The sequence below is a fragment of the Cervus canadensis genome, chromosome 17 (genome assembly GCF_019320065.1).
Source record: "Cervus canadensis isolate Bull #8, Minnesota chromosome 17, ASM1932006v1, whole genome shotgun sequence".
Lineage (NCBI taxonomy): Eukaryota > Metazoa > Chordata > Mammalia > Artiodactyla > Cervidae > Cervus > Cervus canadensis.
The window spans coordinates 61,866,035-61,881,373 of NC_057402.1; the positions used below are offsets into that span (position 1 = coordinate 61,866,035).

Here is a 15,339-nt window from a genome sequence, read left to right on the forward strand (position 1 = left end):
GTTCTTCTTTAAAGCTGAAGTGAGTCTCTTGTAAGAACACAGAGTTGTATCTTCTTTTTTATTTATTCAGTCACTTACTGTCTTTTGATCGGTGATATATATATATATATATAAATTATAATTGTACAAAATTATATGTTAAAAGTGTAACATATAATATGGATTCACAATTTTGAAGTTTATACTCTATAGCTATTATAAATATTCTATTTATATTTAAAGTAATTATTGATAGGTAAGGACCATTGCCATCTTTTTCATTATTTTATGGCTTTTTTGGTAGTTCTTTCATCCCTTTATTCTTCTCCTGCTGTCTTACTCTGTGATTTGATAATTTTCTTGCAGTGTTATGCTTGGATTTCTTTTTCTTCGTCTTTTGTGTATCTATTATAGGTTTATTCTTTTTAGTTACCATGAGGCTTACAAAAAATGTCTTATAAGATCTTAAGCTGATAAGACCTATCTTAAATGGATAAGAACTTTGGTCACATATAAAAACTCTATCTATAGTGGGCCATGGTTCAGACAGTGGGCTCCTATCTGGGTCTCCTTTTTGCAGTCTCCAGGGTGGGGAAGGGACGTCCTAGAGCTGCATGACTCATGGGATGGTGTTGGGCCTTCCCTGGCCTCCCAAATTGCTATGTGCTGCCTCGTGAAGATTTGCCTCTGCAGAATCCCAGCAGGGCACCTGTGCTGATCTTTTCTCCCGCAGCTCACTCCTCCTGGGTCCTTTGTGGGTGCAGCAGAGGTGGGGGATCTGCCCTGGAGTGGAGTGGCTTGGAAAAGATGGAAATTGGTTGCTGTCATCCTCTGAATCTATCTGGTCCCTAGGTCAGAGAAATGGGGGACTTCTGGCATTTTAAGATGGCAAACCAAAGCAAATCCATAGCCATCTCCCTCTGCCTTCAATTAACTCTGGGATCATGCACATTTCCTGGGTGCAAGGCTGGGAGCCAGGCTGTGGGCATGCTGTTGGGTTTACATGTTACTGTCTGTACAATGTTGATGCCCAATTTATCTGGCTTGTGAACCTATTAAACATGAAACAATAACCCATCTCTAAATATTAATACACTTCTTATATATATCTAACACATAATACCTGAGTATTGACAATTTTCTTCAATTAAACATTATTTAAAATTTTATTGAATCCCACTTATAAACAATTAAAATCAAAATCTAAAATACTAGATTACCTTCAGCACTAAGAAACTGGCAAAACACACATGAAATGCTACAAAGTTTACACAATCAAGTGCTGTACTAACTATAAAACTGTGTCCCAAATGCTACCTACTGCCTTGGAGTAACATTTTTCTTCCTTGTTCCACACTAACCTTCTTCTTAGTCATCTTCATATTCAACTTAGTCATAGTTCTTCCTGTGGTTTCTGAGCCTTCCTAACATTGCAGTATATGGGTTTCACACTCAACCCAAATATGGGAGAAGGGAATTTCCATACAACACCAAGTAATTCTCTGAAATCAGCTGGAGGTCTTGCAATTCAACTCAAACCTGACACTACCTTCCCACAGATAGTGTCAGATTCCTACAAGACTGCCCTGCCCTTGACACACATTTCACATGCCAATCCAAGTCCAGATCATCACCTGTGCTTCTAACTGACTGGCTATAGGCTGGAGATTCCAGTGAGCCCCACTAAAGTGGCTCACAAACCTTCGCGAAACATATTGCTTACTAGATTATGAGTTTATTATAAAAGGATATAACTCAAGAACAGACAGGTGGAAGAAATACATAGGGCAAGGAATGGAGGAGTGTGAGTGCCCTCTCTGGGTGCATCACCCTCCACAAATCTCCATATGTTCACCATAGGGAGAACCTCTTCAACTCTGTGTTTTTGGGTGTTTATGGAGATTTTATTCTATAGGCACGATTGATTAAATCATTGGACATTCCTGATCAATTCAAACTCTAACTCATCCCCTCTCCCTGGAGGTCAGGAAGTAGAACTGAAAGTTCCAACCCTCTAATTACATGGATTATGTGATTGGTTCTCCTGGAAAACAGTCCTCATCCTTTGTTGTTGTTATTCTTGTTCAGTCACTAAGTCATGTCCGACTCTGAGACCTCATGAACCGCAGCACACCAGGCTCCCTGTCCTTCACCATCTCCCAGAGTTTACTTAGGTTTGTGTCCATTGAGTGGGTGATGCTATCTAACCATCTCATCCTCTTCTGCCTCCTTATCCTTTTGTCTTCAATCTTTCCCAGCATCAGGGTCTTTTCCAATGAGCTGGCTCTTCGAATCAGGTGGCCAAAGTATTGGAGCTTTGGCATCAGTCCTTCCGATAAATATCCAGAGTTGATTTCCTTTAGGATTGACTGGTTTGATCTCCTTGCAATTCAAGGGACTCTCAAGAGTCTTCTTTAGCACCACAGTTCAAAACCATCAGTTCTTTGATGCTCAACTTTCTTTATTGTCCAACTCTCACATCTGTACCTGACTACTGGAAAAACCATAGCTTTGACTATTCGGACCTTTGTCGGCAAAGTGATTTGGAAACAGAGGCTCTTTTTACACACAGAGGCTTTTTGAACACTGCCTAGGTTTATCACAGCTTTCCTTCCAAGGGGCAAGTGTCTTTTAATTTCATGGCTGCAGTCACCATCTGAAGTGACTTTGGAGCCCCCCAAAATAGCCTGTCACTTTCCCCATCTATTTGTCATGAAGTGATGGGACCAAATGCCGTGATCTTAGTTTTCTGAATATTGAGTTTTAAGCCAACGTTTTCACTCTCCTCTTTCACTTTCATCAAGAGGCTCTTCAGTTCCTCTTCTCATTCGGCCATAAGGGTGGTGTCATCTGCATATCTGAGGTCATTGGTATTTCTCCCTGCAATCTTGATTCCAGCTTGTGCTTCATCCAGTTTGGCATTTCTCATGATATATTCTGCACATAGGTTAAATAAGCGAGTTGTCAATAAACAGCCTTGACGTACTCCTTTCCCAATTTAGAACCAGTCCATTGTTCCATGTCCAGTTCTAACTGTAGCTTCCTGACCTTTATACAGATTTCTCAGAGGCAGGAAAGTGGTCTGGTATTCTCATCTCTTTAAGAATTTTCTAGTTTGTTGTGATCCACATAGTCAAAGGCTTTAACCTAGTCAATGAAGCAGAAGTAGATGTTTCTCTGGAATTCTCTTGCTTTTTCTATGATCCAACAGATGTTGGCAATTTGATCTCTGGTTCCTCTGCCTTTTCTAAATCCAGCTTGAACATCTGGAAGTTCTCCATTCATGTACTGTTGAAGCCTCACTTGGAGCATTTTGAGCATTACTTTCCTAGTGTGTGAGATGAGTGCAGTTGTGCAGTAATTTGAACATTCTTTGTCATTGAGTTTCTTTGGGACTGGAATGAAAACTGACCTTTTCCAGTCCTGTGGCCCCTACTGAGTTTTCCAAATTTGCTGGCATATTGAGTGTAACACTTTAACAGCATCATCTTTTGCGATTTGAAATAGCTCAGTTAGAATTCCATCACCTCCACTATCTTTGTTTGTAATGATGCTTCCTAAGGCCCACTTGACTTCACACTCCAGGATGTCTGGCTCTAGATGAATGATCACACCATTGTGGTTATCTGGGTCATGAAGATCTTTTTTTGTACAGTTCTTCTGTGTATTATTGCCACCTCTTCTTAACATATTCTGCTTCTGTTAGGTCCATACAGTATCTGCCCCTTATTGTGCCCATCTTTGCATGATTTGGTGTCTCTAATTTTCTTGAAGAGATCTCTAGTTGTTCTCATTCCATTGTTTTCCTCTATTTCTTTGCATTCTTAGGCAGGCTTTCTTATCTCTCCTTGCTATTCTTTGGAACTCTCCATTCAGATGGGTATATCCTTCATCCTTTTCTCAGCTATTTGTAAGGCCTCCTCAGACAACCATTTTGCTTTTTTGCATTTCTCTTTCTTGGAGATGGTTTTGATCCCATCTCCTATACAGTGTTATGAACCTGTGTCCATAGTTCTTCAGGCATTCTGTCTATTAGATCTAATCCCTTGAATCTATTAGAAATTATACGTATCTTTTAAATTATAACTACAATTTACATGCTCTAAATAGCTTCTCATTTTTGGTATCATTCCAACTTTTTACAACTTGTGTTGCAGGAAGGGTGACCCCTTCCAGGGCCTGCAGGTGCACACCTGTCTGACCCTGGGAGATGAATTGTCCAAGGAGACATACGTGCTGACAAAGCAAAAGGCTTTATTGGTAAGGAGCATCTGAGCGGAGAGCAGCAAGATGAGGGAATCCAAAGAACTGCTCTGCCCCATGGTTTGTGGTCTCTCTCAGGTTTTACTCTTTGGTAAAAGGGTTAATATCCAGGGTGTCTCTGGTCAGACACTTTGCTTGGCCCTAGTCTGACTCAAGGTCCTTCCAGGTGGTGCACACATCTCAACCAAGATGGATTCCAGCAAGAAGGATTCTGGGATGTTAGCAGAACATGCCAATCCCCCTCCTTTTGGCCCCTTCCAAATTCTGTTTTCTTGTGGCAGCAGGACCTCTGATTGCAAGGAAATGCTTACAAGTGATTATCATTGTGCCTGGCTAAGGCAGGCGGTTTCAGTCAGTGGTTACCAACACTTGTACTATTTCAATTAACTAGTTAACGAACCATCACAACTCAGCCAAAGTAAGCCCCTTTATGGTGGGCTCCTTTATCCTTTGAACACTGTCCCTGAAATCCTTGGATATCCAACTTGCCTCAGGCCCATTCTAAGTAGTATGTGTATGCTTATGTGTGTGTGTGTATGTGTGTGTGTGTTTGTATGTACATATTTTTGCATCTGCATGTGTCGATGTGTGCGAGTGTGTGTGGCAATGGAATCAGCGGCCCTCCCAATAGCCCTGCTACCCTTCAGTGGAGAAATGCAGTGGGTCCAGATCTAAGATCTATGGGCATACATGAAGTATACACGAGAATGGTGAGTGTACATGAGAATGGCAACCTATACGTGAGAACGGTGACACATACGTGAGGATGGCGGAGCGTACGTGAGGATGGCGGAGCGTACATGAGGGTGGCGGAGCGTACGTGAGGATGGCGATGCATACATGAGGGTGGCGACGCATACGTGAGGATGGTGAAGTATGAAATGGCCACTTTTAATGACAGAGCTGCAAAATGCTTTTGATGATTTTATATACTAGTTTTGATTTTTTAAAATAAGTGACACTCATGATATAAAAAGTACATCCTAGCCATCTGATTCACCTCTCAAGGCAACTACAGGTCTGAACTCTTAGTCTTCTACACTGAAGGTTGTGAGACCACGTGGATGCTTCCTGTTTCAGGAATTATGGTGCTCCCCCTCCATGTCTTCCTTTTCTTTTAGGATGAGCCTTTTTTGCCTATTTGGATCTCACTTCCCTGTCCCCTTCCTCAAGAAGTTCTCAGTCTGGGAGAACAGAGCAGGGCAGAGATGACAGCACTACAGGAGGCTGGTCTGAGGGCACCAGAGCCCTGTGTGAGTGTGCTGGGGGTGGGCGTGGAGAGGGTGAGGCATCAGCGGCTAGTATCAAGCACCGTGGCCAGGTGAACTTGGGTGACAGCCACAAAGTTCACTTCTTGCTCTTGCTCTGTGTCCGTGCTGGAGTGTTGGGACACTCTGGGTCACCTTTCGGAGACTCAGGCTGATAGGGCAAGCACCAGCTCTAGTTGCAGATCATGGGGACAGAGTGGAGGGCACCCTGGAAAGTCTCCCAGGGACAACACAGTGCTCGCCCCCAGGTGATGGGCAACTCTTCCACTCACCCCTCACCCTGTTTGCTAGAACTAGTCACATGGCCTCTCCTGAAGGCTGGGGATAGAATATGCAGCCAGACCCCAGGCCCAGAAGAGCAGGGAGCACAGTGATGGCCCAGAGGATGACACAGCCCATGGAGGGCAAAGGGGAAATTTTAAAATTTGTGTGCCTATCATTACTTGTACTTCGTTTTTAAAGCATGTGTTCCCAGTGGGATTCCTGTTGCCTTCTTACACCCATACATCACCTTTCATTTACTGTGATGTGTGTTATACCCTAACTCCATTCTCAAGGAAAGGTGTTAGCAAAAGTCTTCTTGATACTTAAAAAAAACAGGAGATTTATTTTTAAAAAATTTAAAACATTTACTTAGCTGTGCCGAGTCTTAGTTGCAACATTGGGGATCTTTAGTTGTAGCATGCAGGATCTTCAGCTGTGGGGTGGAACTCCCAGCTGTGGCATGTGGGATCTAATTCCCTGATCGGGGATTGAACTCGGGCACCCTGCACTGGAAGTGCACAGTCTTAGCCACTGGACCACCAGGGAAGTCCCAGGAGATTTATATTTAAAGTTGGGCTATTTCACAGAGACAGAGCTCTGTTTCCCCGGAGCAGTTCTCAGAGAGGACTTGTGTGTGCCCTGGGTGAGGGTCCTGGGTGCCCACCCAATCAGGTGGGATGGTGGTCATGACCAGGGGGTGGGAGGCAGTCCTGGCCCTGGGTCGGGGTGAGGCTGGACTGTCACGTATTTGTCTCTCTTGGTCCCCAACCAATCCTGGGGGGGGGGTAAGACATGTCATGGCCATCTCACAGAGTAGAACCCAGAGCCACAGGACTCGGGCAGCTTGCCTGGGGTGGAGAGTTTAAACTTACAGACGTCACACCCTCAGTTTTGGCCTTTGGGAAGGAGGTTGAAGCCCCAGACCTCACTCTGTAACTGTGGTCGCTCCAAGGACAAGATCTACAGGCCACGTCGCGCCCAGTGCTCACAGCACAGAAGTAAGCTCTTCGGCATGGCTGGCCGCAGAATGTTCCAGTGCGCTGTTGTTCAGGTCTCCGCCCAAACTTGAACAGATGCTTGTTAGGATCAGCTCCAGAGCATCACCTGTTAGGTCTTGGGGCTTTGCTTTGGCCAGTAGCAAATACACCTGAATTGCATTTGGCTCCGAGTTAACAGCAGGAAAATACTGGCTTATATAACAAGGCACTTTCCTTGTTTATGACGTGACAAAGAGCCCAAAGGGAAGTAGCTGGGGCTGGTGTGGAGCGCGGCCCCCCCTTCACTGCCCAGGGCCTCCCTGACCCCCTCCCCCGGTGGGGGCGCCCTGCCCTGGTGCTCCAGTGAGGACCAAGTCGGCCCTCATGGATTTTCCTCAAGCCCCACTCAGGCGTCTCCGTCTCCACAGTGTCCCTGGGCAAGCCCATAAACAGCATTTCATCGTTGTCTCCACGACTCTTGCCTGACTGTTGGGTCAGGCTGAGTCTTGTTTATGTCCTCTACCCGTTTTCCTCTTGAGTTTTCTCTTTTTCAGCAACAGCTACAAACTTTTTGCTTAAAGGATAAACCAACTATTTGTCTCTCCTTTTTGTTACAAATATTATTTCCTCTCAATTGACTGTTTTAGTTTGATCTTTTTAGTTTAATTGTTCTTTTTAGTTTGTAGAAATTTTTCCATTTATGTTTTTAAGATATTCAGGTTCATGAACCACTTCCGTACGATTTCTAACTTTGGTGAGGAGGCCCTCCCAGCTGGCTCTCGAGAACACGGGCTGAGCTCACTGCAGCTTCTCGCCATCCTGGGGCTGGGCGAGGGCGGTGAGGAAGGCTAAGACCTGACCTAGGGATCCTGAGGGTCACAGAGCAGTCCAGCTGCAAGTGAGGTGGAGCACAGGTTTGGGACAGAGTAGGCACAGGGCCTGGTTTGCATTTGAGAAGTTAACTAGGCAGCCAGGCGGTGTGGAGACAGGAGGACGGGGGAGCAGTAACCTCCGAGTCCCTGCTGGGGGTGAACGGCAGGGACGCAGGCCACAGGCTCAGGCTTCAGTCCCCCTGAGGCCACGGAAAGCAAGCGGGGAGACTGACAGAGCCCGTCTCTGCCCACAGAAACTGCTGGGGGCACATGAGCTGGGAGGGCACGCCCCATCTGCCAGGACAGCGAGTGGGCCGGGTGGGACACGCTCGGACTGTCACTGTGTGTGCTCTACAGATAGAAGCCATGACTTCATCTTCAGAGTCTGTTTATTTTCAGATAAAAGGAATCACATTTGCCTACATACCCCAGCAAAATCTAAAGTTTGATTTTTATAATTTAATTTTAGAAAAAAGTCAACAGTTTGCACTGGAGGATGATCTCAGGTTCCCACTCCTGTTCTGGGTTAAGCAGCCTCAAACAGTTACTCTTGGTGGTGATGTGAATGTGAATGCATGCGTGTGTACACACAAGTGTGTGCATCCTTTATGAAAGTTCTTGCTGTCATACCCATACATCTCCCTTTGACAATTTCACTTTTTTTTTATTCTGCTGCACTGTTTAGCAAACAGATAATTTGATATAAGTCCCATATGATGTGATTTCACAATAAGAGGTCTAACCATTGAGATATGACTTAATATGTTAAAGTAATAGAAAAGCTTATTGTGTGCAAACAAACAGGGTTTATGCTGCAGCTGTGTCCGAGTTTATTTCACAAAGCTGTAAACACAGGCCCTTTCTCAAGTCCTGCTGATGGAGTCTCTCCTGCCTTCTGTCGGTAAGAGAAGAATGCAGCGGCTGAGGCGCGCTCCGCCCTGTGCGGCTCTTGGCTTCCCGGCCGGTCACTTAAAGGAGCCCATTCATCCCCACGCCGGGCAGTGCTCCTCTCGGGGTCCATCCGAGGCTTTTCACACACAGGCTTTCCCAAGCGGGAGACATCTGATCTCCGCCTGCCCAAGCGGGGCCCCCAGGCCCCGGGGACCCGGGAGCTTGAGAAACGTGCTGAGAGCCAGGGAGCTGCCAGGGGAAGGGGCAGGGGTCACAGCCCTCCTCCCGCCCTGCCCTGAGCTGCTCCCCGACTGAGGGCCCTAGTGTAATTCCACCCCAGGCCTGGGGGTGAAAGTAGGGAGGCCCACAAGGCCAGCCAGGCCCAGCCCTGAGAGTGGACGGAGGGGGCAGGGGCCCAATCAGTTCTGCCCACTGCCTTCCCTGGGGCTGTAAAACCAGCACTTGGGGGGGGGGCGGGTACCCAGGGAACTGTGCCCTGGAACAGGAGAACCCTTAAACCCCCAGTGGGGTGGGGTCTTCTCAGCACGTCTTAGCAGCAAGTGGTTCGGAGGACAACCCAGCCTGCCTGCCGGGTCCTCAGAGAGCTGCGGGCTGCAGGCAGAGGGGTCAGGCTGTGGGCACACGCTGGCCGTGGCCAGGGAACGCTCAACCTGCAGGAATCACCTCCTCTTCCGCACGCATGCCTCCAGTCGGCCCAGCTCCTCGTAGGACTGGTAGAAAATGTCAAACTCCTGTGTGCCCCAGCCCCTCCAGACAGCCAGGCACCACTCCAGATTTTCGTTCTCAAAGCCGCACACAACTGTGTCCTTTGCCACCACGGCAGCATCCGTGAGAACCCTGCAGAGAGAGGGGGTCTGAGAAAACCCACAGGAGTTCCTGCTTCCTCAGGGTGGCGACCCTCACCCTGCACCTTCTCAGAGGACAGAGCGTGGCTAAGGGGGCATCTGTGCACCCCAGCCTGGCACCAGCCACGTGCTTCTCTGTCTTGAGGTCTAGCATGTGGGCAGTCTTTCTAAAGCCTAAAAAGGGGCATCATTTCAGCTTCACTTCAGAGCAGGAATCCTCCGTGACACACCTCAGACCCCAACATGTCCAGAAAAAACAGTCAGCCTTCCATGCCTACGAGTTTGGCATCCTTGGATATGGAGGGCTGGCTGTGCGTCCTTGTGTGCGCTTAGCTGCTCATTCGTGTCTGACTCTTTGTGACCACATGGACTGTAGCCCGCCAGGCTCCTCTGTCCATGGGATTCTCCAGGCAAGAATACTAGAGTGGGTTGCCATTTCCTCCTCCAGGGGATCTTCCTGACCCAGGGACTGAACGTGTGTCTTCTGCATTAGCAGGCAGATTCTTTCCCACTGAGCCACCTGGAAATCCCAGGGCTGACTATATTATATCATTTTATATATAAGGACTTGAGCATCCTTGGACTTTTGTATCTGTAAGGGTCCTGCAATCAGGACCGCAGATGCTGAGAGAGGCTGGAATGATCAATTCTATCCTATAATTCTTGCTTATCAATGGTCCACGACAGATTCTAAACTTTAACTCAATTTCCTTGCCACTCAATCCAGGCATGATTTTTCTCTCTTATTATGTTTCCACATGCCTAGGAAATGTGGGGGAATATATTAGACAGAAAACCTATACCAAGTCTGAACTATGTACATTTTTAAAAGCAAGTTCTGCATGACCTGGGCACACCCTACACATTTCCTTCCAGGCCTCTGCAGGCCGTGTGCCCCCCTCTGAGCAGACACTGCCAGCCTCTCCTCCCTCTGCCCGTGTGGCCTGACGGCACCAAGGCCAGCATGTAAACTGGGATGTGTAGGGGAATCTGCTCTCGTGGGCCTTGCATGTCTTGGGCACTCAGTAGCTATCTGCCAAGGGACTAACTGTCTCAGCACGATTGAGTGGCTAAGCAGCAGTAAATGTCTCAGACGCATCTCAGAAAGCTGGTGGGCTCGGGCCACGGCCTTCCTTTTGCTGGCTGCCTGTGCTGCTTTCTCCCTGCAGTGAGGGTGCCTGCTTTTGGCAAACCTGTCTTTGGGGGTAAATAGGAAAAACAACAGCAGGGGAAAAGTCAAGGGCGCTGATGGTGGACACTCCAAGGTCAACAGGCCCAGCCTCTATGGACACACCTGCTCCCCCGGAAGCCTGACCTGGGACCTGGGGACTACCACCACCCCCACACTCAGCCAGCGCTCAGGAGCAAACACAGCTCCAGTCTCCAGAACCACCGGGAGGGCAAGGGCCTCTGGCCCAGGTGCCACATACACCTCCATCATCGTTCTGCTCCGGGAAAAACAGGCCGAATGCAATTTCTCCATGAGGGAGAGAAGCGCATGGGACTCAGCCCAGTGAGGGGTGTGGATGCCGTGGGCTGCCTGACAGCCCTAGGAACACTGGCCGGACCAGCCTTGCATCAGTACAGCCAAGCAGGCGGGGTCCAATGGCATCCTACAGTGGCGTCTGGCCTGCCTTCTGACGGCGGGTAAGTACAGCTGAGCCCAGAATGGGCATGGCGGGCGTGGACGTGGTGAAGGCTGGTGTGGCCTGGCAGCGTGGCTCCACCTGGTGCCCAGGGGGAGGAGAGGCACCTCAGGAGGGCTCCCCTGCTTGGCAGGAAGAGTGGGGGACCACCTGTTTCCCCATTGTGACTGCAGCTGAACTGGGGCTCTGCAGGCTACCTCGGGCTGGGCAGGTGGTCCACAGGTGCACAGGGCACCCCAGAAAAGGTAGCCATGACTGTGACTGATGCCCCTCTCAGCTGGCATTTGCTGACCCCCTGGGAGCTGCCTCCTGCAGACTCTGTATTGTTCCTCCTCTGCCTCTACTGACAGGGGTGGATACTATGAGTTTTGGGTGGAGGACAGAAGGGCCACGGCCATCATGCAGGGAGGCGGTGGGGGGCCTCGATTCCCTAAGCTACAGCCCGGCCCCCACGTAGCTGCCCTCCGTCTTACCCGTGTGGAGTCAGCTCTCGGGCTTTCAAGACAGCAATCACGCGGCCCTGCTGAGTTCCTGCCTCCTTCTCCAGGCCAATGACGATGATATCTCCACCGCGCCTAAGAAACCAGAACCCCGCAGGGGAATCGTTTGTCCAGGGCTGTGCTCTCCAAGGGGAAATGGAGAGGGTGTGCAGAAAGGCAGGGAAACAGACACAGCTTTGGCAAATGGATCGGGTTCCTGGGAGGGCCCCAGAGCTGGGTGAGAAGCCCTTTCCCGGTCGGAAACCTGACCACGGCTCTCCTCTCTGATGCCCTGAGCTCTGGTGGGCCGACGGGCAGCCCTTCATAGATCTGCTAAAGGAGCCCACCAGTTCCAGGAGAGAAAAGGCGGCTCCTGATGCCTCTGACTGTACTTGAAGGTTCCCTGCACACTGGCCCCACAGCAAGAGCAGAGAGGGCGCAGGGTGATGCCCCTGCAGGACACCTACCTGGGGACCCAGATGACGTCTTTCACGGCAAGGATCTTCACAGCCTGCAGGTGCTGGCTGAACGCCTCGCCATCCACGGGGCTCAGGTCATGCGCCGACCTGTCGGAGCCCGTGGCGGGCTCAGGCAGCTGGCTGGTGTCCTCGCAGTCAGCGGAGAAGGGCAAGCTGGAAGAGCTAGCCGGGGAGCAGGGCAGGCTGGACAGGGAGCAGTAGTCAGTCAGAGAGTCCTGGTGGGTGAGGATCTGCGTGCCCAGCTCCTCGCTGAACATGAAGCTCACGTCGGCGATGGAGCCCCTCGCGGGCTCCCTCGGGCTGGCCACAGGGTTGTCCAGGGGATGTGGGCCCATCGGGTGCACAGGAAACACGTCCCCAATGGGGCTGGGGTCCCCACAGAAGTAGCGGGCGCACAGCTGGTAGGTCGCCGAGTGGTACATCACCAAGCAGTTGGCCCTGTCGTCCAGGCACCACACCACCTCCTCGCCGCGGCACTCTGAGCCGCACACCACAGACGTGACCACCGAGGGCGCCGTGTAGGGCTCCAGCCGCCGGCGGATCTCCAGGGCCGCGCAGTCGATGACCAGCAGGCCTGGCCCGTTGCTGTACCAGACTTCGGACCCGCTGTTGACCACCTCCATGGCTGTCACGGGGTAGGGGTTCTGCCGGGCGTCCTCGTCAGGGATGCTGAACTTGGCCCTGTTGGCCGTGTGTGAGCAGAGGTAGGAGCAGCCAGGGTCCGGGGCACCCCACGCCGCCGGGAACACCGCCACCAGGCCGTCCGCCAGGCCCGCCAGCACCAGGTAGGAGTTCTGAGGGGGGAAGACAGGGTGCTTGATGCCCTTGCAGCTTGGGCATCCAAGGAGAGAGACAGCACATGCAGGACCCACCCCTGCAGGTACCCCGTGAGCATACGCTTCCTGCCAGCACCTCCGGCTTCTAACACAGGCTGGGGCTGCCAGCAGGATCTTCCAGTGTGCTCCCAAAGGAGGTGCAGCTCAGGCCCAGAAGAGCCACCTCTGCCCTCCTTCCTGGGTGCAGAAGGGTGCCCGCGGGCACCCAAGCAAGGGCCACGTGCTGCCGGGACCACGCAGCCCACCCTCGGTGAGCCTGGACCTCCTGCCGGGCCAGGAGGAGGAAGCGGCCTTCCCCTCAGTCACCCAGGCCTCCTCTGGGGCGGGAGTGGTGCCCTCCTTCCCCTGAACTCTGCTGCATAAACTGATGGTGGCTGTGGGTGCCCCACGGGGCTGGGACTCCCGCTCGCCGCTTCCACAAGAGCAGGCCTGGGTCTGTGCGTCCACCACTGGCCCCAGGGCCAGCCCGCACAGGGAAGGGCCAATTCCCAGCTACCTCGGGGACCCCCCCGGTTTTCTGCTCAGGTACCAACGGGTCTCCCAGCCACCTAGGGGACCCCCCCGGTTTTCTGCTCAGGTACCAACGGGTGCCTGCTGAGCTAAGTCTTCAAGAAATCACTTTCAGCTCAGTCCTCTAACGGAGGCACCTCTTGGCCACCACACCGCATACCCTGCTTCCCACATGTACTCTGAAATGCTGTGGTCCAGCTAACACTGAGAGGGCCCTCAGGGTGTCCCTGCCCTGCCTTGAAGCACATGTTCTTCTACGACCACCAGAGGTCACCAGGCAGAGGCGGTGCTGAACGCTGGGCCCAGCCCTGCTGCCTTGGAGCATCTGGGCAAAGCTGGGAGCAGAGAGCAGCTGAGCAGGCTCGATGCCCAGGTGGGCCAGGAGTGGGGCAGGAAGGGTTCAGGAGCACAAAGCCAGAGCCGGGAAAGGGCAGAGGTGCGGGCCTTGCGCCAGCGAGGGCAAGCAGCAGAAAACCTCCTTGTTGGGAGCTGGGGAGGCAGGCTGTCCAAGGCGATGAGTGAACCAGCCCCGAGATCAACAGCCCTCAGAACGCTTATCAAAATCCATCTCCAGGATTCCAGGACAGAAAAGAGCCAAAGCAAATAGGAGCAAGGTCTCTCTCTGAGTCCCAGCTCCAGGCCCCAGCCAGGCGGCGAGTCCGACGTCCCGGCTGGGTGTGGACACGCACGTGCAAGAATTCAGGGTCTGCCCTCTGCGGCCATGGGGCAGCACGTCCCCTGAGGGTGCAGACACGCCGACAGGGAGGCCCCGCACAGAGCCGGCTTTATTCCCGCCGGCCTGTGGGCGGCGGTGCCCCGGCTCGGGGCTCTGGCCAGCCACGGCCTTAAATAACACTTTGTGCCGTGCTCTGCGCTTCAGTGCAACTGGGTCCTGAGCTGCCCGGCCTCGCCTGTGGGGCCACAGTCATAGCTGACTCTAAGATTGAGTTCAGATTTTTTTTTTCTTAAGAAACAAAACTGTAGAGGCATGGAGAGGAGACTGTATGTAGTTCACGACTGTCAGGAAGTAGCAACAATGCTCTCATTTACCCAGAGTGCTGGCCCAGAGCTTTAGATACGCTGTGCCCAGAGATCCTCCTTACCATCTCTTTTACACCCACTTTGCAGATGGGAAAACTGGAATCAGATGATGATAGTCAACTCGCTTTAACAAAGCCCTTTTAATAATGGCCCTTCGAGCTGGGAGCTACACAAACAAGTGCCTCAGGGCCCACAAAGGGGTTCCAGAGCCTGGAGAAGCCTTGGGGACATCATCGAGGAGCTTCTCAGAGTGGGGGGTCATGGCCCTGACCTTCAGAAATGAATAGGAAGAGGTGTGAGCAGCTGGATTGGTTCTGGAGGCAAGGGGCTGCTGGGCACGCAGTGCTGGATGGGGAGGGTATGCGGCGGGGCCGGCCTGTGGGCTGGGCCTGATCTCAGCAGCTGCAGTGCTCGGGGTCCTGGCTGGGGCGGGCTCCACTCGCAGATTCACTTGAGAACAGCAGGAGCCAGAGGCTGAGGTGGTGAGTCTTTGGGGCTGGACTGAGGTCTGGGCTGGATGGTGTGTACCCCAGAGCAGGCAGACCTGGAGGGGGCGGGGATATGGCTGCCCAGCAGGGGTGGGGCCTGCCAGGGCCTGGGGGCTGAGTGGCCGTGGGGGTGCCGGGCCAGGTTCTCAGGGGGCGCACATGCAACTGCTCCTGGATGCCATCTGTACCAGAAAAGCCTCTCACTCCAGCTGGAGCTGTGGCGCTTGCCTGTGGGACGCAAGCCTTCCACTCAGCCCTTAGTTTTACTGGTCACTCGCTTCCCTGGTGCTCAGATGGTAGAGAACCTGCCTGCAATGCAGGTGACTCGGGTTCAGTCCCTGTGTCGGGATAATCCCCTGGAGGAGGAAATGGCAACCCATTTCAGTATTTCTTGCCTGGTGAATCCCAAGGACAGAGGAGCCTGTTGAGCTACAGTCCATGGGGTCACAAAGAGCTGGACACGACTGAGCAGCTAACGCT

At 51.8% G+C, this 15,339-nt stretch overlaps 1 protein-coding gene across 5 annotated transcripts in view; it reads right to left on the reverse strand.

Annotated features, from left to right (window-relative positions):
- Positions 1 to 7,994: 7,994 nt before the first annotated feature.
- Positions 7,995 to 15,339, reverse strand: part of LRRK1 (leucine rich repeat kinase 1) — a 150,174-nt gene continuing 142,829 nt past the window's right edge. For all 5 annotated transcript variants that reach the window (XM_043489447.1, XM_043489444.1, XM_043489446.1 and 2 more), the window contains 3 exons: positions 11,973 to 12,778; positions 11,500 to 11,601; positions 7,995 to 9,372 (listed from right to left, as the gene is read on the reverse strand). In XM_043489447.1, coding sequence (XP_043345382.1) covers positions 9,195 to 9,372; positions 11,500 to 11,601; positions 11,973 to 12,778 — 1,086 coding nt within the window. In that variant the 3' untranslated portion in view covers positions 7,995 to 9,194. The remainder of the gene's footprint in view (positions 9,373 to 11,499; positions 11,602 to 11,972; positions 12,779 to 15,339) is intronic.